Source organism: Epinephelus lanceolatus, chromosome 9 (genome assembly GCF_041903045.1).
Source record: "Epinephelus lanceolatus isolate andai-2023 chromosome 9, ASM4190304v1, whole genome shotgun sequence".
NCBI lineage: Eukaryota > Metazoa > Chordata > Actinopteri > Perciformes > Serranidae > Epinephelus > Epinephelus lanceolatus.
The window spans coordinates 23239844-23266693 of record NC_135742.1 but is presented as its reverse complement, the minus strand read 5'-3'; the positions used below and the strand labels follow the sequence as shown (position 1 = coordinate 23266693).

General features: G+C 40.7%; 1 protein-coding gene across 1 annotated transcript; it reads right to left on the bottom strand.

Moving 5' to 3' along the window:
• Positions 1-1479: 1479 nt before the first annotated feature.
• LOC117252448 (guanine nucleotide-binding protein G(q) subunit alpha) lies at positions 1480-26850 on the bottom strand. Its single transcript, XM_033619349.2, has 7 exons — positions 25876-26850; positions 11766-11950; positions 8700-8854; positions 8409-8537; positions 6534-6663; positions 5567-5720; positions 1480-3574 (listed from the first exon to the last, which is right to left on the bottom strand). The coding sequence occupies exons 1-7, from the start codon at positions 26009-26011 to the stop codon at positions 3384-3386; spliced, it is 1080 nt and encodes a 359-aa protein (XP_033475240.1). The 5' UTR covers positions 26012-26850; the 3' UTR covers positions 1480-3383.

The following is a 26850-nucleotide window of genomic DNA, read 5'->3' as shown; positions in this document are numbered from 1 at the left end:
GATTGTTTTGGTGTGAGTTGCAGTGTTGGAGATATCACCGTAGAGATGTCAGCCTTCTCTCCAATATAATGAAACTATATGGCACTTGGCTTGTGGTGCTCAAAGTGCCAAAAAATACATTTGAAACACTCAACAGCAATGTCTCTTTCCAGAAATCATGACCCAGTTACTCAAGACTCAGACCTTGCTGTGATGGTTTCATGTAGGAACTATTTTTCTATAGTATCATCAAGCAGAAGGAAACATACATCTAGCACCGAGCTAGCTAACTTTACAGCTCAGCCGAGGAGGACACCAATAATGTTTATATCTCATGCTGTCACAAGCACGGGCCTCTTGTCCATGTGCAGATGCATGCTTTCTTCTGAGCAGTGATATCGTTTGCAGTGTAGTTCATTTATTCATTCATTTTCCATATTCTGTTGGGGGTTGCTAAGGGACTGGAGCCTATCTCAGCTGACATTGGGCGAGAGGCAGGGTACACTCTGGACAGGTCACCAGACTATCACAGGGCTGACACATAGAGACAGACAACCATTCATGCTCACATTCACACCTACGGACAATTTAGAGTCACCAATTAACCTGCATGTCTTTGGACTGTGGGAGGATGCCGGAGTACCTGGAGAAAACCCACGCTGACACGGGGAGAACATGCAAACTCTGCACAGAAGGGCTCCCACACTCGAACCAGGAGCCCTCTTGCTGTGGGGTGATAATGCTAACCACTGCACCACTGTGCCGTTCAAGAAAGAAAGTAGTTCCTACATGAAACTGTTCACAACAAGGTCCGTGAATTATCTTGAGTAACCGGTTTATGATTTCTGTTAAGAGACATTGCTGTTGAGTTCAAGTGCATTTTTTGGTGCTTTGAGCGCCACAAGCCGAGTGCCATCTTGTTCTATTATACTCAAGAGAAGGCAGACATCTCTACGGCCAATATCTCCAACATTCTGCACCTCGCACCAGAACAATCTAGACTGATAAACAGCACTACAGGTAAGAGGAGAAGATGTTTGTTTGATTTTGGGGTGAACTGTCACATTAAAGGTGACGGCATTCCCATGTATTAGCATTAACAATCCGATAATTACATCCTTAAGATTTTTTTATACAGAATCTGAGCCAAAGCAACATTTAACCTGCCGTCCACCTTGATCTACATGTTAAATAAAACCTATAAGGGAGGGTGGGTGGGTGTTGGAGGGAAGGGGACTGCTCAGGATCACTAGGTGTGCGGTACGCTACGAAATCTCAAAGTTAACCAACACTTATTGAGATGCTGTGTGATTAAGTTAAATATAAAAGAACAAGAATGAGTGACGTGACTACACCTATATGACAAGTGCTCTGTTGCCTTTAAGAACTAAAGGATTGCAGTTAGCCCTGTAGTTTGGATTCGGTCTGCAGTTTTTCATATAAAAGTCAATTCAACAAACCGGCTACTATGAGTACTGGCATATACCAATCAGCGTGTTGTTGGGTAATAATATTCCTCTTTATGCAGTTCTGAAGCTGAACAATGTTTCTTTGCTGAGAAACAAAACTGGCAAAACACAAAATTTTACATTCTCCTCTTAAAAAAAGGAAACAAAACAAACATGTAAATAACATTTTTTTTCTTCCAAAAATGAATTAGCCATTAGACATACAATACAATTACATAGATACATATTTTCAATACCGCACATTCAATCTGCCAAAAAAGTAATGATTACAAAGCCAACAGAGATGCTGCCATATATATAGAGAGATGTATGTACAATGATTATAGCATTCATAATTGCACTATGCCTCAATAAATGTAAATTACAGGCTTATGTTCGAGGGAATCGTTACAAAAAAATACTCAAAGTAACGTGGGGATGAGGGGATTGCAAATCAGAGGTGCCAATAATGAAAGAAGAAGGGCTTACTTTGGTACAAACTGAACATCAACACTGTGCCCTTTCACATAGGAATTAGCCAAATTTATTCTCCACTGCTATTGAACTACAACAGTCAAGACAGCCGGGCTGTGATTGGACGAGGATAAAGACACGGCTAAGATGGGACTCGATGGTGTGGAGGCCAGGGGGAGGCTGTGATTGGACAGTTTGAGCAGTTCAGCACACTGGGTGACGTCCTCCTCTCTACAGCCTGATAATCAACTGTAGCTTGAGTCAGTCCAGGCTGTGGTTGTCTGGGTGGAGGTTTGCTGGGAGGGCGGGGGCGGGAATACCGTTGACTTTGTTGAATACTTGCAGGAATCAGTCGGTCGATCGTTCATTAGTGATGCTCTTTTCCGCTCTTCAACACTTTTCATTTGAGTAGTAAACAGCGCAAAGTGGAGTCCGGTGCTTGAGTTGTTTTGGCATTGGCAATAAATACACATATTACTGTAATAATAAAAAGCGTTAATGTGGCACAGTTGAACATAATCATTTAACAACAATGTCTCATAAATTATCACATCCTCATCTCCCTCCAGTTTGTGTAAAGCAACCATCGTGATTTTCATGACGTAGCAGAGCGGAGGTCCCCCTGTGCCCCCTCACCTGCTCGCTCGAAGATCAGAGAGCGTTTTTAAAGCCAATTTTTCTCAAACTTCGTTGATATTTCACCCCCCACAATGTGGCAAATCCACGGTCACACGTGCTCTACTCGTTGGATGGTACCAAAGTCAATGCAATGTGATAATGATTTAAGTCAGTCAATACCAAATCAATATGAAATAATTTAAAAATCACAGTTTATACGCATTTATCAAGTGACTTGCCAATCAGTCCTTTAAGCAAAATGGAAGCTCTCAATACGAGATCTGTTACATCATTTCCTGTTGGGCCAACAGGTGAGCGCCCAGGACAACAGATAAGGAGGGAGGGTAAAAAAAAAAAAAAAAAATTAAAATAAGGAATGAAAACATTTTTCTTGTTTATAAAAAGGCAGGAGGCAGGGAGCACATTGCATTCGGTCCAGCTCTGATGTATCAGACTGACGGACAAAACAACCCCCCAAACCTCGAGTGCACAAATTAGTTCCTTTCTTTCTGTCAAAAAAAACAAAACTTCACAATGCGCAAAGCCTAGAAATGAGGATTGTTGCTGTACATATTCAACAGCAAGTCCCTCACTGACCCTTCCAAATATCTTGACCCCCCCCTTCCACCCCCCACCCCTCGTATATTTCATCAACTCCTTAAATAGCAAGATAACATTTACTTTGCTCACCCCTTGGGGACCAAGAGATCAACAAATGGCAAATAAATTAGTATTATGCAACCATTCGATTTTTTTTTTCTCTGATTTTCTTTTCATGTGTGTGTATATGATCTATCTCTTCACAGATTGTGTCAGTCAGTGTGTGTGTTCAGGGCCTCCTGTTGGCAGCCCCGCTCCCCCGCTCTACACCAGGTTGTACTCCTTTAGGTTGAGCTGCAGGATGGTGTCTTTGACGGCAGCAAAGACGAATCTGATGTTCTCTGTGTCAGTGGCACAGGTGAAGTGAGAGTAGATGATCTTGTCGCTGTCTGGATTCAGGTCCACAAACATCTTGAGGATGAACTCTCGCCCTGCTTGGGCATCCCTCTGGGGACCTGGAGAGGGGAAGACGATGCTCTGTGAGTGCACTTACAACAGGGAACAGCTGTTTCTGTCATTACAATAAGTACCTGTACATTCAAAATACATTTGACAGGATTTGATTCTCCGGCAGGCTAGTGCATTTTAATCTATAGGGATACTTATATTATTCTTCCTCAGACGTTGAACTCAAACCATTGTTTTGCCCCGCCCAAAATATATAATTTAATATTATACATTAAACATAAACATAACGTAAACATGTGGGTGACTGGTCGACTAGGAAAATTCTTAATCGGGGGCAGCCCCAAAATACACAATAAAAAATAATTCCAACACTCATTATGTCCAATACTGTTCTTTCTTCATTACAAAAAGACTTTGCAGCTATTTCAAACAAACAAAAAAAAGGAAGCTTTGTTTGGTACCTGTCCTGATTTATGTCTTAACACTCAAGAATATTTAGACAAATTACTTTAAAGTTGTTGAATTTGAATATCTTTCAGAAATAAACAGATAATTGCCACATTTGAAGACAATTGTTTTATCATGGCTGAAAGAAATGAAATCTCAGACTTAAGCCCTTGTAATTAACCAATATAAAACAAATATATCTAATACTGTATAACATGGTAGCTTTTTAAAAAACCCGTACTATGGTCAAACAGTACAAAAATGTGTCCTGTGTCTTTTCCTAAATACTTTTTCTTGACCTCGAAAATGTCATGAGATGAGGTGTGTGTGGTACAGAGAGGGGAGTAACATGTTCTGGTTCTGAGCATTGATAGCAGGGCTGCAACGATTAGTCAACTAATCGATGACTAATCAGCGATTAAAATAATTGGAAAAAAAGTACTATAAAAGTACCCCAAAATACTCTTATTGCAGCTTCTTACGTTCAAATGTTGGCAACTTAACACACTCTCCCATGACGGTGAACTAAAACCCTTTGGCGTGAGTACGAAACAAGACATTAGATGACGTAATTTTGGGGTATGGGAGAGACAGACCGACATTTTTCAACATTTTAACACATTTTCCGATAAAATGATTAGTCGACTAATCAAAGAAATAATCGACAGATTAGTCGACAATGAAAATAATTGTTAGTTGCAGCCCTAATTGATAGCTCTTTTTCATTCTGTTTCTTCATTTCATGATATGTCTGGATTGGATATGTGACTTTCGATTCTTTTATTTCAAAAGTAAAACAATAAACATTGATATTTTTATTACATTCATTTGCATTTTTTTAAATTTGTCATTACCAAAAGCTAAAAAAGGTCTTTAATAGGCTGCTGAAACTGTCTGGCCTCTCTTCATTTCTTGGTTTTACAATCTGGCCCAACTAAATTTGTAACTGAAAAGCTCTGCTTTATTATGTATCACACAATTTTTTTGCAATTTTTGTCAGATACTGAAACTGACTGATATATCAAGCAGCATCATTATCTAAACAGAACTACAAGGATAATACACTGATGGTATTTAATGTTATGTTTGCCAGCATAATACAGAATATTAGGGATCAGAGGCCAGATTCTGCCCAGTCAGATGATCCCTCACAGCAAGGGCTTGGTCTAATTGTCCAGAAAGTTATCAGACATAATGGCACCAAACAGACAGAATGTAATTGAATACTTTGTTAGTATATTCACTGTACCATACGCAGTCTTTTGCGATGTATCTATCGCACAAGTGGATATCATGATGACAATTTAAAAAACAAAAAAACGATACATAGTGCAGTCCCAGCTGAAAAAGCTAAACTGACACTTTGTGTTATTTATTACATCAAATGAACAATAACACAAAAGTCACATGGCCTAATTTTCAGAAGAAGTTTATTACCCTGAGGAAGGCATGTCCGAAAAATCTGCGAAGCACCTGCGTTCGTGCTTTCACAGTGTATCACTATGGAGTGACGCAAACTAGCAGCTGACAGGAAGAGCTCTGTGCTGTGTTTCAGGTGTTTGATGTTCGCGTTGGACCGAGCCGTCACTCACCGTCATACTCTGGAAAGTAGTCGACCAGATGAGAGTACATGATCTTCTCCTCCAACAGATCCTTCTTGTTGAGGAAGAGAATGACCGAGGAGTTTTGGAACCAGGGGTATGTGATTATTGTCCTAAACAGAGCTTTACTCTCCTCCATCCGGTTCTGCAGAGAGAGTGTGTGAATGTGTGTGTGAGGAGAGGTGAAGAGAGGGGGAGAGAGACATACAGAGAGATAGAGAAGGAGAGAGGGAGAGTTAATCACTTAATTAAACCACAGTCTTTCATACTCATTAAGTACAGATTTTAATAAACGCTTTACCACACCAGAGGGAGAACAGTAACAATGAGAGAGAAGGCCGGCCGTGTCGCCTTCAACAGTTTAATTTCTCCCTTGCACTTGATTTCAGTGTTTAATTGAACAAAACAACTGTTGTGAAAGCAAGCCTCAGACATCACCCGGCAGTGCAGTGTATTAAGAGTCCTAAACAGAAGATCTCCTGTATGTTATAAAAACGAATCTACTGACGTCAGAACAGAGAGGACACGCAGCTGGTCGGTCTTCTTGTTCTTGCAGGGTTGCGGTAACAAAGGAAGGAAAACACATGGGCGCAGAAACAGACGACACACACATACGAACACACACCTGCTCATTAATACACTTTAACAAACTGACACACACGCTATGTCCTCTTAAGAAGGAGATGTGGCCCGAGGCGGTATTCAAAACAGCTGGCTGATCATTTACAAATGCTTTCCAAGGGAAAAAAAAGGTGAAGTGAGGCCAGGCAGGAGGAGAATCTGATTTCCATTGTTTTAAATAAGGAATAGATTTTTATCTTCAGAGCCAACTCATCTTCCACATCGCATGAAATAATAAAGTGTTTCAATAGGTGAGGTCGTTTTTTGAATATGTGAAGCTAAGACTCACGCTAAGAATATAGTTTGGTTATTAAATTTACTTCTGTTCATCATTCACCTCATTGTCCGATTCCACCAAAACTTGGTCGTATTCGCTGAGCGCTACCAGGAACATGATGGATGTGACGTTCTCGAAGCAGTGGATCCACTTCCTCCTCTCCGACCTCTGACCTCCGACATCCACCATCCTGTCGTGGCAGCAGCGTGCAGGAGAGAGAAAACAGTCAGTATGATATCTCAGAATGTCTGCTTGAATTTCTTCCTGACACATAGTGCGGGGTGTTGCGTAATTAAAGAAACAATAGACCCAAACAGAACGCAGAAAGCAGAACATTAACATTTTGACCTTATCTACTACTTTAACTTATAATATTCAAAGTGAGACAAGGGACAAGGGAAGTTAGTGTGTCATACACTGAAGAATCAAAAGTGAAACAGCAGCTCAGTGTGAAGCTGTTTCAGTGCTTTCCTGAAGCTGTGATAAGAAAAGAAAGTTTATCAGTGTTCTAACGGGAGAATTCTGTGCTTCAGTCAGGAAAATACTCAAATCCTTTACAAGAGTAAAAGCAGTAATGCCACAATGTAAATATACTTGTGAACAAGGCAAGCAACTTTTCATAACTTTACTGTTAGGTACTATAAACCTTAAAGCATCTTATGTTACTTACATTATATCAGCTTATTGTACTTTTGATGTTTTAAATGCAAAAACAATTATAACCAATAGATTAATGTAGTTGGGTGAAAAGTACAATATTTCCTTTTTACCTAAACATCAAGCGACATTGTTTAAAATCTTAAGATAAGTCCAGTAAGATATCTGACAACTTTGCATGAATAAAGGCACTTTCTTACTTTACATCTATGACAAACATAGTTGTGTAAATATGTTGTAAACTAAAATGTTTGGGAATCCTAAACTTATTAGGATCAAAACTCCATTCTCCTTTAGGTCAGGTCAGTAGTTGAGGACTATTATTATACTATATTATATGAATGGCATTGAGGTCTAAACGGACCCGCTTTCTTTTAACATTTCCCTAAACATTTTCTGTGCTTCTACTGATCTGAACAGCTGTAAAGACAAAATAACAACAGCAGCACTGTTATTGTGTTGGTATGTACCATAGACTGTCCAATAAAGATGGACAGCATGACAGCCTCTCAAAAGTGAAGCCAAAACATCTCCATCACCCTTTGGTGGCTGGCTGCAGTACAGGTCATAAACTCCTTCCCCTTCATGTTAGCAGATGGGACATGAGCCAAACTAAAAGCAGAGTACACATCAAATAAATTTTTCCCAGAGATGGTTTCTGTCATTTTAGGTAGTTCTTATCACGCTGATGTTCAAGTGTTTTCTGATATGTTTGGTTTTAATAAGTTATTTGATGCTCTAAAAAGGTGGTGTGACATCATGACTGACAGCTGTGACAGACTCAAGATTGAGTCGGGTGGGTGATGGGGCGGGACCTCGATGCCGTGGCTCCATCCCTGATCATTACTGCACAGACTCTGGCTCCAGACTCCAGACTATTCAAGAGAACTTTAACAAAATTATTAATATATGCAAACTTCATACCTGATTATGTAAACCTCTTGTGAGGGCTATAGTATTTTTTTTTTTTTTTTCGCTTTATGCATATTTCTGTTGTGGACCTAATGTCTCTAACTCTTTGTCTATCCTGTACCACATTCCCTGAAGACGTATGTCATGATCACCAACTGCACTGTTTCAAAAAAAAGTCTTTCTTTAAAAGTTATTAAAAAACATCACCAGTGAAAGATAGCAGCGAATGCATCCAAGTAATTTTGGCTTCATTTTCTTGCAGTAGAAGGAACGTAAAATGTGTTGTCCATCTTTATATATGGTCTATGTTATGTACACAAATGCCTATTCATGTTTTCTGATCCTGAATATTTTTTCTTTACTCACCTGAATATGACACTCTGCAGGTCAAATGGGTACTCAATGATGCCTGTGGTGGGGACTCGAACCCTCAACACATCCTGCTGGGTGGGAAGATAAGACGGCTCAGCGATCCGGTCCAACGCGTTCAGGTAACTACAGTCGCACAGAGGAAATGAAACAGGGTGTGTATTTGTTATCACATCCAAAACATTACTCCAGTTCCCCCTAGAAAGTATTTCACCGTAAAAAGCCTGATGTCAGTTCATACCCAGTCTGGTTTTGACATCTGTATCGTGTTGTTTCCACTCTACTCACTATTTAGTGGAGTCTGAGAGTTGGTATTCCCTCCTCCGATCGTAGCATTCCTGGATGCCCGGGTCATTCCATAAACTCTTGATTGCATCTACGTAAGGCTTCTCGAACATGGAGACCTTTTCTACGTCCACCTCTCTCACGATGTTGGCGTTGCCCTAGAGGGAAGGAACAAGGAAAAAAAAAACATGCTGTGATGTCCTGAGACTCATCTTGATTTAAAAACCCCAAACAAGAAGTAGTACATAACCTATCAAAAACTTCATCAAGCTTTTTGGATAATGACTATGAAAGACAATCAACATACAGGTTATGCAGTCCTAATTATCACTGGTTTATTTTCTCCCTCACTCAAATATTCTATATCCAGAAATTACTCTGCACCTCCAGGCTCAGCATGGACCTAATATCTGAAGCTCAAATCCCTCTGGGGCTATTAAGGGGAAAGTTTGGCGCCCCAGATTCCCGTTAAAACTCTCCTGTGTCCCATGACAAGAGATCAACATGTGCCTGCATGTGGAAACTGTTCCTCTTTTACGTGCTGCACTAATTATAGTTAATACACAAATAGTAATATAAAAGAATATAATAAAATTAACAAGTGAGATGTCACAGAGGAGAAAACACTTGTCCAGAAGACATTAGATGCACTGTGCTATGGTTGGCCTTGTTTAACCTACAATCATTGCATTTACTATAAGTGGCCAGACAGCCAGTGTAAACACGATCGACAGGTTTCATTTTCACTTCCTTTGCCATGTCAGTGAACGCCTTTGTCAAAGGTATGGCACTTCCCATTTTCTGTATATGAGAGCAGAGGGATGTTGGGCACAGAGCATGACAGGCATTCAGTAGTTTTGTTGTACACACACACGTTGATGTTTGCTGAACTCAGGTGCTTTCATTGTACACTGCCAGTACTCCAGTGTTTTTCCACTGAGTACTGACTGTCTTTTGAATGACTGACATGTATTTGTTTTAATGAAAAGGGATTATAGTAGCATTATTTTTACTCTGAATAATTGCTCTGCATTGTGTTCAAAGTGGGTAAAACAATGGTGAAATGGCCAGGCTAAAATAGTACATTCAGTTTCATTCTTCATGAGCACGCACATGTGGGATGGGAAGCGAAAGTTAATGCGGACAATAGTGATCCATCCACCACAACAGCAAAGAGTCAAACTCAAGTTATGGTGCCATTGTAAAGTGTCAGTGCTGACCAACATGTGGCAGCCTCTGTTATGTAGCAACCTGTTGCTTTACCGGGCCAGCAACCTTCAGAAATCTGCTTATTAAAGGGATAGTTCAGGTGTTTTGAGGTGGGGTTGTGTGAGGTACTTATCCATAGTCAGTGTATTACAACCAGTAGATGGAAGTCAGCAGGCCCACAGTTTGGAGAAGCAGACAGGAGTACTGACACAAAACTTAAGCAACGTACTGCTGTGATTGGTGGTTTACAGAAAAACATATTTCAGCCACCTGAGAAAAATCTATATCAATTTAAGTATATGCTACATTCAAAAAACTTTTATCACTTTACATTGTCATCAGACAGCCCTTTCTGATGGGGAACTGAACTTAAAGTGAAACTTATCTATGGTCTCTCCGAAGCCAACAGAACCCCTTGGCCAAAAAAACAGTAATTTTACCTGACTGAAAATGAAAGCTGCTGGTCTACCACTGCCTTGACTGGGTTCCCCATACATTCATTTATATGTGGCAGCCCGCCATGATCTCAACATCTGGTGCCATGTTTTGATTTTCTATTTTTGGAGCTGGACTGTTCATTAGGTGCACTGAAAGAGCTCCATATGCCGTTTGGTTATTCACTGCACCACAGTATTGGGGTGCAGAGCGTACTCTGGGCACAGACGGAGCAGCAGAACGGTACACACTTTGAAAGTGAAATTTAACCATTCATTGCGCTGGTTCTAAAAGTTTGCTTTCACTCACAGACAGCTGCTGCTGCTCTCAACCAATCACCCCCCACCGTCATCAGCTACCGCCACACATGGTAGTTCATTAGCAAAGCTAGCACACTGTCATATGGTCTCTCCAAATCCACCACAAAAGTTACATTTTTTTTTTTAAACGTACTCATGGCAAATTCAAGACCTTAACTTTACAGAGGGGAAGAGTTTCACAGGCACATTGGATATCACGGAGATTCCCATAGGAATGAATGGACTTCCGGTTGCCCCATCTCCGTACTCATACCTAAGTGGAAACGAGGCCTTATTATTGTGTGACTTTGATGCTTTAAAGGGTTTTTCTTTAGATTCACGAAACCCACACAATAACACAAACTAACAGATTGAGGCAGCAAATTTTTCTCCCCTTTTTCTGTGTGTTACCAATAAAACACACCCTAACACCCCAGGATTATGATCTGACTTTAGGATATCCCCCTAAAATCTACTTAATAATTTATCAACCCCTCGTAACCAAATCTCTACAAAACCTTTCAGAGAGAAACGTCTGACTGGGCTGTGGCCCGGCAGGAAGAAGCTGAAGCAGCGTAGTCAGCTGTCACCTGAAATGGTCTGATTTATTTAAAAAAGGTGATGATGACTGCGCTCCACTGCTTTTCAGTTGTCCCTCTCGCAGGGAATAAACCATGAGTAAGAGGTTACTGTAACAGCTCCCAAAGCTTTGACTACAAGGGCGACAGAGGAGAGAAAAAAAGGCCCTCAGGAGAAAGCTACAGAACACTGAGGTCAAATTTGGGTGAGGAGTGCAGGGCAGGTCTTTCTTGTGTATTTGCATATGTGTATTTGTGTGTACATACGCACTCACAGATTTGTGTGCACTGTAACACAGGCAAAGACAAATACACAGAGGGTGTGATGGAGAGCTGGAGTGCTTTAGGGACACAGGAAGTATCAAAAGGGACAGGAAACGATTATGGATGGCTGTTCCAAATAAGATAGACGGCTCTCTAAAAATATACAGGGACTCTGTGGCCACTCTGTAGCGTCTTTTTTCCCTTAAACTATTAGTCATCCTTCGCAACAGTCGTCATTTCTGTTGAGGAATCTGAAATGGCTCGAGTGAAAGGTTCTCGTTTACCTTATTGTGCTCATATTTGAAGGGGACCTTGAGCGTCTCTGAGGCTCGGATCATGGCCTGCATGGCTGTAAAGATGTTCTGATAGACCAGTTTGGTGAAACCCCTCTTGTCCTCGTCAGAGTAACCAGCGCCGTGGATAATCCTCATCTGTTTGATGAATGTGCTCTTCCCACTTTCCCCAGTGCCTGAGAAAAAAAGACAGAGACAGGGAGTTTATTTATTTTGTAGGTTTGTGCAGGGTTTCTTTTAACCAGACAACACATTTAATCTCCTGCGTCGGCATCCACACTCCTTAATTCTACCATACAGTAGAATACTTTGAAAAGATTTTTGGATCAGACACACGTTGACTTAAACACTGACTCCTGCTCGCTCCACAACTTGACCAGTCTCTCCTCCTTTACCATAGTCCAAGATGAGCAAGATTTGTTCGAGTTCTTGCGCCTCCCTGGCTTCTCCTCCATTTTTACTATCTACCTGGTTTGCTGCTTCCTGGTGCTGGAGGGAGTGCAGCTATTGGTTGCTGAAAATGTTCACATCGTTAATCTTCAGTAATTGCATGAGCCAAGACTAAAAACTTACGATAATATTAAACACGTTTGATTTTATCGTAATGTCAAGACGAGAAAAAGACTGACTTAAGACAGCTCAGACTTAGTTTTATGACCACCTTACACCAAACGATCGAGATCACGGGAGCGCACCAGAAACTCCCACGATTTTCTGTTGACATTGGTAACTGGTCTTCAATAGTGAAATTGCTTGAAATGTCTTTTGGGTGTAAGGTGGGTATTAAATGGACATTTAGATATTTATGACTTTTATGGACCTCTAAACTGAGGAACAAGAGGACAACCATAAAACTTTCAAACATGTTCTTGCAGATGAGAGTCCAATCAGAGACACAGCTCCACAGTTGGGGTAGCTGCTGCTTTATTAGTCACTTGCCCAAATACAGACTGTTGTCTTTACTATAGGCCCTTTTAATCAAGGTGCACAGAATAAGCTAAAGTCACACACCTTATAAAGTTCCTCTGACGAACTTTTTGGCAAACAGTTTCCTGTTTACACAACCAGCAGACACAAGGTCAGATCGTGTAAGAACATTTCTGTAACATTTTAAATGACTCTAGTCTGACTGGGATGTCGTGAGATGTTTGTAAAGCCTGCAGCAGCACAAGGTCAAAAATACACACAGAGAGGTTAAATCATCTTGTACAACCTTCTAAGATCTCTGTAATGCATTTTTTTAAATCTCAGTAATCATCATGAAGCCATGAGGAACATTACTGAGAATTAATAATTAAAGCAGTTTTAATTAAGAGCAAGATTTGGCTGAATATGGGAGTGAAAATCCTTCTAAAAAGATTTTAAAATGTAAATGTGAGGACTTCTCCTCAGGGGAAAAAACTGAACCGTGGCTTTTTGTAACACAACATCCTGTCTGGGGAGAGACATGTGTGCGCGCATGCACGCACACACACACACACACACACACACACACACACACACACACACACACACAGATGTACAGCACATGCACTCAGTATGTACTCACTCACTCACTCATGCACTCAGTCAGCCACACATATAATATTCTGCGCTGGCTACTTTCCTCCCAGCCTGTTTGCTTGGTCTGGTGACAGACCAAGAACAACATCTCTCTCCTCTCAGTGGTGACAGGGACTATTTGGGTGTGAAGAGCTGGGGGTGTAATTTCTCTTTGGTTCATTGAGAGTCTTGGCAGACCCGCTGAAAGGTCTAACTTTACCTCACCACACTAACTCTTGAATAACTCTGGCAGGAAGGAGTGTATGTGTGTGTTTAGCATGTCAGTGGCCAAGAGATGTGTGCTGCATTCCAGTGTAACCCCAACGTCTCTGTTATAAAAGTCTATATTGTGGAATATAAACTCTGTTTTAGCCAAATTAGGCTCCTTACTGCCGGTCCACAATACAGACCGAGCACTTAACAAAACCAAGATAAAGACATAACTTCAGCTGTAATACATTAACCTCCAGAGAAACGACTTTTCTATTGTGGGGTTGCCCTTTTAGAAGCCTAAAATGAGCAGGATAGGTAGTAATGACAAAACAGGAGTTAGCACAATTTCACGCTAAGTGCTCTGGAGCCAAGCACTTAACCCTAAAGGGACAGTTCACCCCCAAATCAAAAATGCACATGTTCTCTCTTACCTATAGTGCTTTTTATATTTTGGTGTATGGACGAGATTAGTTTACAGCTAACCAATACTGCTAGCTCACCTAGCGCCACTGAGCTAGCTAAGGTTAAAGTTTAGCAGAGGAGGACGCGTCTCATCTGTAGATGCATACTTTTTTCTGCGTAGTGATGCAGTTGGTGGATATAGCTCGGTAGAAAGAAAATAGTTCCTACATGAAACTGCTCATAACAAAGTCTGTGGATTATCTTGAGTCACCAGGTCATGATTTCAGGAAAGATGATTTCTTTTTTTTTTTAGCTTTCAGCACCAAAAGCCGAGTGCCATCTAGTTCCATTAGATTGAAGAGAAGAAAAAAGTACAGCCGATATCTCCAACTAGGGCTGAGTGATATGTCCTGAAAATTGTATCACAATATTTTTAGGCTATATCTCAATACACGGTATATAATCTCAATATTTTAAAATCTCCTCAAAAGCACTCCATTAATGCTAGGACTGGGAGACAGAATGGAACATAATATTTCTGACCAAATACCCTCTGATGCAAAAAAGTTGTAATGTATGACTATTGTTTTTTTTTCAGAAAATATTAATACACAATAACGACTAAGTGGGTTAAGGCAAGGGTTAAAACAAATAAAAGCCTTTATTATTTATTTTCAGCTTTTGCACAGCCTTTAAAAAAATGAAAAAACACCATTTATGCCATATCATGATACGATATCCAAAATCTATGACAATATATAGTCTTGAATCTCAATAACGAAATAATCTCTTCATATTGACGCCATATCTCCAACACTCAGCAACTCACACCAGAAAAATCAAGACTGATAAATAGCACTACAGGAGGGAATAAAAATATGTAGTCTTGACTGTGGGGTAAACTGTCCCTTTAAAATCCTATTTACAACTGTATTTTGTTTTATTCTAGCCACTTACATTACTAATTAATTTTAACTTATACATTCAAACTAAACCCTTTTTAAAGACCAAGGCCATTTCAAACATGCTTCCACTATTTGTTGTTGCATTGGTTCACCTGTTAGCGCTACATGCTAATGTTGTTCCTCTGGTGCACCTTAAAATATTCACCTTGTGGCACCGAAAGCAGGGTGAGACTTGTCACCACCTGGTTTCCGCCCACACACTCTGCCCACCCATAATTAACTATTACAGTAACCTCAATGACAAGCAGTAGTTGTTGCAGGCTACAAATAGTGTTGCACAAGAGTTAATGCCTTACGGCATCCACCCCTAAAAATAGACGGACTCTATTTTTTTTTAAACAGACGAAGTGGAACAGTGAGTAATCTCAAAAAACTTAAATTAACTGCCAGTGGGTTTTGGACTTGTACTGGCACAAAGGATCTGGGTTGCTGTTGTGTGGCACAGTTCTGATCTCCTCACTGTTCAAACACAGGAAATGGGAGAGAACCTGATGTCCTCGCACAAGAGCAGGAATGTGAGTGGCTCATGAATTCATCCATGGATAGGAACATTTATGATTAAAGCTGCCTTTAACTTGCCAAAATTCAGTTTTACGTTACAAAATTGGGATTTAATGAATTTTAAGACAGCTGAGTCTACTTTTAAAAGTTTCCTCTGGGGATTAACCCATTTATGAAAATAATCCTCTCAGATAAACTTAAATATATAAACGACTTGGGGTGGGGGGAAAATCAATACAGCACAGTATTGCAATATTTTGACAACATTTTCCTTTGGAGACAGAATTTGTAGTTGTAAATAAAGGTAATAAATCACAATATATGTTATCACAATACTCAACATATCACAAAACGTTTAAAATTGCAATAATATTGTATTGTGACTTAAGCTATTTTATACAAGTTACCTTGGATTATAGAAAAATGAGAAGGTTACACAGTGTCGTATAACCAACAGCTGTATGTAAGGTAAGAAAAACGATTCAGAAGCTTTAAAATATTAACGACAATTTCTCCAGAATATTCCAGGATCGCTTGACCACATCAGGGTCCTAATGGATCTTCTCTATTACACCAACGAGAGACACTGAGGAAGATAAAGAGACAGCGAGTAAGCTGGGTATGAGTGCGTGTGTGCTGGCCATTAGAGGCTGCTGAGTCACCTTTCAAACCAATGCAGTGACCCAGGATTAACCCCGTGTTTGAGGCTGGTGCGAATGGCTCAACATTACATCTGAGAGGAATACGTGATGCGCCCCAGGACTTGTGAACGTGGACGAACTCAGGGGAAGAAGAAAAGAAAAGACAAAAGACAGAAGGCGGGCTGCTCTGTGTCTGTGTGTGGTGCGTTCATTGACTTGTGTAAACTTGACTGTAAGCTGTCAAGTATTCACAGCCTATGCTTTCACAAGCTTTAAGTGTAAGAACAAAGAATAAGCACATCTAAAGATAATCGAAAGGATCATGGGAATTTGGAAGCCTTCTCCATTAAAAGCTACATTTTTTTAAGAACTGCTGTCTCAAGTTATTGTAATTGTTTTGTATGTGATCTGTTTGTCAGGTTTATTGATTTTTTCTTTTTCTTTTTTTTACTTATCTTATAGATCAATGTTATGCTCATCAATTTTTGTAAAATGTAATACTATTTGTCACGCATAATGGGTAGCCTACTTGTAATGAATATTTGATCACAAAAGCGTAAATTTGCAATAGTGTGTCCCAGTGATGTCATTTTTCTGTAGGCCAATGTGGAAGTTAGCTTCTCCCTGACTGCCTCGTCAAAAAGCCTTTCGCATTTTGGATAATTACAGTACTGTGGCAAACAAAAGTTTATGATATTTATACATTTTGTTTGGGAAGATAATTTTCACAAGTGAACACCAGTTTTATAATTTTTGAAGCCTAAATGCAACTGCCAGGAGTAAAAGGCAAAAATGTCGGGCTATAAACGAACATCACCATGGTCACGACTTAACATCGCCACCACAACAAGGCTGTAAAGCTGTGTTCAGCATGATGATGTTCTGTAGTCTCATTTCTAATATACCTAAAAGCGTCAATTCATGAGTTGGCTATTTACCGATGTATTTTATGACGTAGATCAAAACGTGAAAGTCTCTGACAGTTGCGGTAACCACAGACGTTATTTTTAGGCATTAAACCAAACCCATTCAAAAAACTTCAACACAATGGAACTGGGAGTGCAAAAATGCTAACTACTTTTTCAGCACATTCTCACTCCGACCTCGCCACTTATTGACGTTTGGTCATGGACTTTCCACATCCACATATGATGTGCAAGGTACTCTGGGTGCGTTGGTTGTTGAGGTTCTGGGACACCGTGTCAAGTTTTGCCTGTTAGGTGCACTGTGTTCTTTCGAAATACACGTCCGTTTTCACAGGAAATTTAATATTTACATACAGTCTCTTTCAAAGTAAACACAATACGACGGTATAACACCACAAATTGACGTTTTCTTTCCTTCAGCAACAAATGCACATGGTTGGGTTTAGGCAACAAAAACAGATGTGGGAAAAAAGAATAGGGTTTGGCTTTAGAATCTTACGGGACGCGAACACCAATCTCTCGGGTGAAAGTTGGTGTTCGTTGGACCCATACACCAACCCTCCCGCCCACCCCAGTCAGACTTTATCCGCCTTAACTTTTGTTCTTGTCCTGCTGCCGCCTGGCGCCGTTAAACTGTAACGGCAACTGGCATTCTGACATTAAAGGACTCCTTTTTCCTTGGTTTCTGACACTGCAAGTTACTGCCCAAGCGTTTTAAGACTCATTCCTGGAGCAATCCATACCTCATGGTGGAAATTTTTGTACACCAACTGACCAACTAACCAACAGAGTGACCTATGGAGCTGCTGGTTGTAGCTAAAAAGGCTGTTGTTAATTGGCCATAGAACAAAGTCTTGGAAGCTGCGCATTTCCACAGCCCCTGAATGCACCGCATCAGTGTCAGCTATGCACAGAGACACCTGCAGCTGACTTTTTAAACCAAATGGGATAAAGGATGCAAGCGCACCATTATGATGCTCGAACATCATTATAAAAAATGCATGAGCAAAGAGGAAATGAATTCACCACTGAGAGCTTAGCAGCACCTCGAGGAGAGAGTTAACACACAGAGCACAGGGAAGCTGTAGTACACACACACATTCACTTTTACAAATGCTTTAGTACAACTTGCAGATTGTTTCTCCAACTACAGTGTGTAGTAGGCTATCTGTGCAGTAGTCAGATCTGTAAACACCACATTGGTTAGATTTATCCTTCCTAAACCTGCATTATCGCACTGTGGGCCGTGCTTCTCACAGCATTTAACAAGGGTCAGACACTGCTTAGATCTTATCATGAACTATAAGGTTATAATGTGGTTACAACAGAATTATTATGGGATCACTGTTGTAGGTATTGGTAAGAATGTCAAGCTCTCAATAATACATGAGCTCTTCTCCATCTCAGCTAAATGAACATGATTTTCAGCTTTTGCACTTTGATGAACTGAAAGTTGAGAGCTCTGTTCTCTGATCTGAGGAGTCGGTTTTGGTTTTCAATTTCATAGACAATAAACTCACTCCTGTGGGTGTCAAATATATTCAGTGTTAATGGCGAGTGGCCTTACGCCAACACCAGCAAATCTCAAGGCAAAACAAAAGGCAGACATGAATTTAATGAAAATACTGCTTTGTACCGACGTACCTCTCTAGACAGCATTGTGATGTTCTGCACCAGCATTCACCATATATGTATATGCCACTGAGAGTTATTTTAGTTAAGGACAATTGGATGTGAATTACACTGGAGAAAATCAGGATATATTAAGTATTGAACTGCATTACCATGTGTTATGACCTGGAATTTAATAATATTATAAAATTGTTTTTCCTCCTTCATCCGGCACTTTCTATAGCTGCATTCATACCAGAATCATATGACATCTTTAGTGCTTCCTCTCACAATTACAACCATGTGTTTGTTAAAAGCTTGTTAAAAGTTGCAGTGGACTTTGTTCAGCCATAGCCTTGACAAAGTTCCCACAGCGTTCATCTGGCTGATAAAAGCAGCTGACAGTGATTGGGTTAGATCGACACTCCTGCACATGTTTCTGACAGATGATATGATAAGTTTAAGAGTCAAAAGTGCAGATTAAACTTGTTGTAATGCAGCAATGACCTTAAAAGTCACCCAGCTGTGCAAAATCTGAACACAGTTTAGCTGATATAATTCTATAATCTTAATTGTTTACAACTGCTGTGCTTGTTTGGATGTTTTTAAGCCAATCTACCTTCAGATCCCGTCATCGCACTTATCTATGATTTTCTCTGTGTAAGTGAGTAAAGGGGGGCAGATATCATAAACTAGGTCCAATGGTCTCTTGAGGGTTGAAGCTGGGCCATGCCACTTCTGTAATTGAGCAGTTTTAAATCAATTTAGCAGATGGAGATGAGTCTGATAATTATTCACGTGTGACCTTTTTGACTGTCAACAGATGTTTCAGACCTTAATGCCCAATAAATAGAAGTCAGATGTATGCAATGCAAGTAGGAATGCAACAGGGAAGTAGAAAGTACTACGCAGCATTAACTATATCCTAGGAGGGTAAAACTGAAGGCACCTGACTATTGATTATTTTTAATTTTGATAAATCTGCCAATCATTTCTATCAGAAAATTGTGATAAATTTACATTAAAATTTACAAGAGCATTAGTTGACATATTGAAATTGGGTTTTTTTTACCCGAGCAACAGTCCAAATCCAAAGTACTATCATATGTGACAAAGGAGAGCACCAAAACTTCACATTTAAGAAGCTGGAACCAGATAGAAAATGGTAAAAAATGTCGATCAGTGTTTCCAGAAGTTCAACATGACGTCCTCTAATGTCTTGTTTTGTCCACAACTAAGGGATGTCTGATCACATTTTTTTTGCATCTGATCCAATACAGAGTCCTTTATTTTGAAACCGAGTCTGATACCGAGTCCGATCCGATACTTTGCAAAGCATTAAGAAAGAACAAAAAAAAGAATGGATCCAAGTTGTCCCATAAGGTTTGTTTTTTTATTTAAATAGTATCCAAAAAGCTTATCGGTGGTTCAGGAGCACAAAATGTAAACAAATTCTGAATTGTAAACAAATTGTCCCTCCAGAGTTGCTGTAAGGCTGCGGTAGACGAGGTTCCGCCATTAGGTGTGGCTGTGTTGCTCGGAATAAAGACAGAAGGGGTGGCCACTCCGATCTTTTATTACCGATTCCGATTTTGTACAAATAACGTGATCGGTGCCAATACCCAGTCCGAGGACACAATGGTTCCTATCCACAACTCAAAGTTTTTCAGTTTACTGTCATAAAGGAGTAAAGAAACTAGAAAATATCCACATTTACAGTAAGGTGCTGGGATTAAAGAATGTTGACTTTTTTTTTCCTTAGAAAAATTACTCAAACCAATTAATCATTTATCAAATTAGTTAGCAATTAATTTAATAGTTGACAACTGGTCGATTATTCGAGTAATTACTGCAGCCCTAGTGATTTTGCTCATGGGTATCTAAACAGGTTTGGCCTCAGTGGGCAAAAAACAATATCTCAATCCACTTTGATAAAATAGATTATAATAAGCTACCGAAATGCAGTACCATCCTAGGAGACCCTACACTGTGCATGTTTTAGTAGTTTCAGTTCAGTGTGGTGTGTGTGTGTGTGTGTGTGTGTGTGTGTGTGCACTAAACACACTCCAATCAGGCAAAGCATCTCTCTTACTATTCATGATCCACACAAACATCACACAAACATGGACGTCCTACAGAAGGAATGAGGGAATTTGGTTCGTTGACAGGACTTTTTTTTAAGTTCGAGCATCCATTAACTGCTATTGTACCATGAGCTCACCAAAACAAGTTCCAAAAAATTCTGTTGTAACAGCACTAAAATTAACTCAATACAGATGTTTAAATATATAACAAGATTGATAGGCGGCTATCTACATAAAGTCATTTTATTCAACTTGTAGCTAATGTGCTAAAACCTAAAAAACAGCTTCTCTACAACTTTCCAGTCTCCAGTCGCTATGTCACCATTCCTCAGCTTAGCTGCTGCTTTCCTCTCTTCTTCATTCATCTTCAACTTCCCATGACTGCACAGGTCTGGAATCTCAGCTAATGTAATGGAGCCTTCTCTCCCCTGTTGCTTTACATTTCTCCAGACCTAATGTCATGCTTACAGAGGAGTTCTCTTTCCTCAGAAATTAAGGTGAGAACAGTCTGACTTTAGTGGTATTCATCATTTTTACCATCATTCAAGATGTAAGTCCCCTAAATCAAGGTCTCACTTCTCAAATAAACATTGTTTTAAGCTAGACACCCCTGTCGTGGCACATTTCAGAAAGTTTGGCAAGTTAAAGAGAAGTGCTCTTCTCTATCTCAACAACCAGTCAAGTGCCCTCTAAGCACTGTCCACTCCTCCTCCAGTGGAGCAGCTCAGTCAATGAGCCTCCATTGGAAAACAAGAGAGTTCGCTTGTGCCGACTTCCGTCCCAGAGAAAATTCTAAATATGCAGACTGCACCTACTCAATTTCTGCTGGGCTGTCAGTGGGAGGGCCGAAGATTAATTCTCTGTCCCCACAACCGTCTCATTTCTCTGACTGTAGAAAGTCAAAGTCAAAGGTCTTATCCAGCTCATGGTGTTATTATGCATCACTTTGTGCCTATGTGCCCGTTTTTGCTTATGTGTTGTGACATCCTATGATCAGGTGGCTAATGAGGTAAATTTCGCTGTTAGCATTTTATGATTAATTTTTTGTCATAATTCATAATTATCTTTTGAGTGCAATAATTCAACTGCCACAATCTCCTGTGCAGTTTTTCAACTGTGAAATATTTTCACTTCTTGAATATATATCAATTCAACATACAATGCACACAACTGTATATTCCTTATGTTTACTCTAACTCTGTTCTTATTCTATTCTACTGATGTATATATTGTAGTTAAATTTTCACACTTAAAGCCTCAGCACAGTGGCGATGCATTTTATTTTAATATTTAATTTTTTATATCTTGAGTACTAGTGTTAAACACGGTAGCATCATGCACATTTTATTTTATTTTAATCCACATTTCATTTCTATTTCATTTTATTGCTTTGTATTTATATACTTTTATTTCATACTCTTATTCTTACTTCTTAGCTCCATTCTTTACATCGAAGCAACTGTAACGAATCATAATTTCCCCTAAGGGATCGTAAAGTATTTCTGATTCTGATTCTGAAATTAAAGTTATACATTGCAGGAATTGTCGGTTTCCAGCTAAGTAAAAGTGAAAGCAAACCCCAGATTCACTCTTGGTTTGAAACAAGCTTTGTCTGCTTGGTGTTTCGCCTCACTATCATTTTTTCAGCTGTTCGCAATTTTCGTAGCTTCCTCTTATAGATGCAGCTGCTAACTGTCAAGCACCTGGTTGCAACCTTTTTTTAAAAAATTCCCGACCTCATGCTTTTCTGTCATTCCTGCTTTTGAGAGATCTTGCTGACCTACATCTGGTTAGCCTTGCTATCATCAGAAAACTCTGTTTTCTCTTGTTTTATTGGTTCCCAAATGATTTAAATAAACGTATGTTTTACTCTCAGTGTTAATTAATATGGTCTTTTGTCAAGCATGGCACATGATGCAAAATATCTAAAGTTGATACAGCTACATTTTGGCTAACAATGCCAACAGCGGAGACAGTGCTAACAACGCAACAGTGCTGACAGAGCGAATGGTGTTAATGTAGGGGGGGACTGGAGGGTGAGCATTATGCTTCTGCTTCAACACTGTTCTGGCACCATGGGTTGGGACTGTGTTATCAGCAGTAACAGCTGTATGGACACAGTGCAGAGCGGCAGGGACGTACATGCACTGACATGCACTCGCAGCCGGACAGTCCACCAGCACAAAACAGAGAAGTTCGAATTACAACACACACAGAAGGAGCAAGACTTCATCGTCTGCTCAAGATGCCATCATTCCACCAAATCTGCTGCTGTATCAATGCTCCTAACGTTGCATACAGCTCCTTTAACATGAAGCTTTGAGCAAAAACAGGTGGGGAAAAAGATTTATCTGTTGTTTCTTTCCTTGTAAACAATAGGAGGTCTGCGCTGTTCTAATGATGACATCACTATGACTAATATGACAGTGATTTAATTTTCAGTTAATGTGTTTAGGTTCACATACTGCTGGAGGAGATCGATTTCAGTGTGTTGCTGCCGAGATGCCACGCCTTATTCTGATTTGGCTGACACTGATTTTAACTGCACTTTTCCTGAGTCACCTATCTCAGTGAAGCCTTTAGTGTCTCTGACTCATTAGCTAGCTTTAAACTATGTGTGTGTGCCAGACGGCTCCTAAGCATTACACTACATTACACAAACCCCCTCCTCCTCCGCCCGCTGCAACAACTCTTCCACTTTGTTGCTAGTTACGTATTCTTGGTCATCTGCCCGGGTTAAATGAGTGACAATTCCAGTACATCTCCCTTATTAGTTTACAACGCCTTAATGGATATTAGGTTGCACAAGGAGGATGGATTAAAGACTCGTAATGTTTTTTAAACTTCCTCATTTGTTGTGTTGTGTGGGCTTCGATGTACCCGGCCTCTGCGGATATAAAGCAATTAGTGGGTTTGAAAGACTAAGTGGAGAAGACGAGATGATTTGTGAAAAAAAAATGAGCGATGGACATTTTGAAAATTAGAGAAACTTCTAGACTTGAGTGAAGAGTTTTGTTCTAGATCCCACGGGACATTAGGCAATTAGTGAGTCTGAAAACCTGCAGTACACAGACACTGTAGCATATGGGTTAATGGAGCCATAGTGGAGCACGCACAACTTCCTCCGGTTAACTCTGGCACTAGTAGTGAGAGCGGTGGAGTCTGTATGAAATATACCCACGAGTGCTTTCACTGTGAATCCAGAGCCCTGTATGTAAGCTCATATATTCGATGAGCTCGAGTGTCACTGAAAAAGTGGTTGATTTAGCCAGAAATGTGAGCTCAGACACCAGCATGTTGGTGTGAGATCACACATATGGTTCATCATTACTGGAAACTTTTTACTCTGCTACTTAATGGATCGCATCTTCCCTGCGACTCGATATTCAAAGGCATTAATTGTGAGCATCCTGTCATTAGAGGCCATAAACCACTCTGAAACATAACACCACACACTGATAAGAAGCTACTACACATAATATACATACCGTCATTTAGTTTGGGCCATCACTCACTTATCACTGAATAAATACTGTATTTTATACTGTTTTATGAGAAATACAGTTACGTCCTCAGACTTAGACATCACCACTTTTCGGTTTGGGTCACTGGCTGTTAATGCGTTTGCATAATAGGCGAACTGTTGGGTATTAAGAGATTAGAGGAAAACAACAACACAGTTATTTGTGCATAGTTAACAAGGGAGGTGGCAGTCAGCTCCTTTAAATCCTGTTAAGGGGATTCATTTCAGCATTTTGAAGTACCCTTCAAACTGTCCTAAAACACCCATAAAGAAGCAAAAACCCTGCCAAAAGTAGTCTGGATAGTATGATCTTAACTCCCAGCATGCTTCACCACCTTCTCTTCCATGCATTATCTAAGGGACTGAGAGAGGATGGATCTGGATCGGGAAGAAAGGTTTCTGGCTCCGATCTCTACAACTACGGTCGTCACAACTAAATGGGCTTTTTGTTTGCAAATCTAAAAACGTGATGGTGAGTAGATGACTTTCTCCAGTATGACAAATACCTCTCGACAGGATTAGCACCCAGCTTCATATCACAATGCACAGGCACCATAAGATCATTTACTGGTTTTACAAATGGCACTATTATTTTATGATTCTGTGTGGATGAACAACATAAACGGTAGGATCAAGTATTTAAAGTCACGGCATTTGGTTTCAACTTGTTTAAGAATGATTTATGTAGATTAAAGTGGGTGCATGAGCATACCATCACACAAGCCTCTACTACAGGGGTGTCAAACATAAGGCCCAGGCTCCAAAGGGTCCAATCCAGCCCACTGGATGACCCTACACACCTAATAGTGATGCACTGGTGAGGTCTAAGAGGTGCCAGGTCTCAGGGACAAGTACATTGAGTAGCTTTCAGGGGCTTTTCCACCCCGATCTTAATACAGCTCTTTTCTTAGACTTTAGTTTGGTGTGGTGCTGTCAGGTCTACTACAAAGGAGTGGAGTGTATGGACTATGAGTGGTCGACTCACTGAGAAATATTAGTGAAATTGCATTTATTCTTCTGGAGACATCACAAGCTGTTTGTCATCTGCTTTGGAAATGGGTTAAAGTGTATTTCTTTAGACAAAAAACTGGAAAAATTTGGAGGCATCTGCATCTATAGGATGGTTTTACAGCTCTGGCCTACTTGCGATCAAATCAGACTGTAAGTGGCCCATAAACTAAAATGATTTGGACACCCCTGCTCTACTATATCTTATAGCAAAGCATGTTTCCAACCTTGCTCCATACACTGACACCTGTGATATAATCACTGCCAGGGTTAGGTGTTAAGCTGCAGTGCTGCCTTGATTACTCCCAATAAAACCCTAGACTTTGGCCCAGCCAGTGTTTGACACACTCATGAGCACACCACCTGGACGGGCCCTGTAGGCCTGGCTGCACAGGTTGTTGTCTCTCCAGTGACATGCATGGAGAGGTAAAAAGGTGAGGCCCATGAGCATTTGTTTCCTCGACACTAACAGGTCGCAATTATTCAAATCAGGTGTTTTTTGTACACTGGGAGGCCTGACTGGGCAGCATCACCTGCCAATCTGTGCACTGGACTCACAACACTCAGACACATCAACCAACTTCACTCAGGTGCGAAGCCCCATTAACAGACCCCCACCCCTAAGGTGTTTTTGGGTGAGAGGAATGTGCGCTTTGCATCTCCTCTCCCTCCCCGTGGAGCTTACCGAGAAGCAACAGTTTCAGTTCCCGGCGTGCGTCTCTCTTATCCCGGCGGAGCTGCCTCTCGATCTCGTCGTTGATCCGCCTGGCTTCTTTCGCCTCCTCGCTGAGGCAACACGCCATTATGGACTCCAGGGTCATTCTCACTCCTCTTTGATTTAAACAAAACTCCGCTTTTTCCCCCTCTCACTGACTCATTCAGATTTCAGACTGGGTTAAAAAAAAAACACAAAAAGCAGAGGCCTGTGAGAGCCAAATAACGTCCTCATACAGGCCTACGTGTGATGAAATAACGCGTGGACGCCCTTTATAATGAGCCCGTGCACAGCGCACAGATTGTGGTGGAAAGGAAAATGAGATATTTGAGAAATTATTGACCCCCCCTCCCCCCGTTTCCCTTCGCTTTCTGGGCTTCCAGCTTCAAAATAGTCCCCCAAAGCTTGCTGAGTTGAATATCTGTGCAATCTTAATTGGTGTAATCTGCTTTTCCTTCTCAATATGATCAACAGATCCTTTTAAGACACATCCTCCGTGCTGGGATCTTAAGCGTTGCCATCCGTGCCCGGACACCCTCCCTTCAAAGTCCTCAATGTTGCTATTTTTTCAATCAGCAAAAATCCCCCGTGTTCAAGTGGTCGTCCGTGGGTGAGGGCTACGGGAACAACACATGAATAAAGCTGTCCGTTTATTTTCCAATGGCTCCACTCCCGGGCGTGGTAAGGCAGAATATGGCGGACTTTCACTCCAATCCGCTAGGCTGGGATACAGTACAGTTATCTCTCTCTGTCTGCTCAAAAACCCAAGAAAGCCACACATAACATGGCTTTTCAGCCGGAGCTGTCGATGCCGCGACGCAAATATATCCCAGCTGCTCTCACAAGGCGTCCACGACACGTCCACGGCTGCTCGGCGGGGCGAGCGGAGAGGAATACACGGCGTGTTGTTGCTTTCTCCCCTCGGCCAATCTTCTCCTTTTCCTC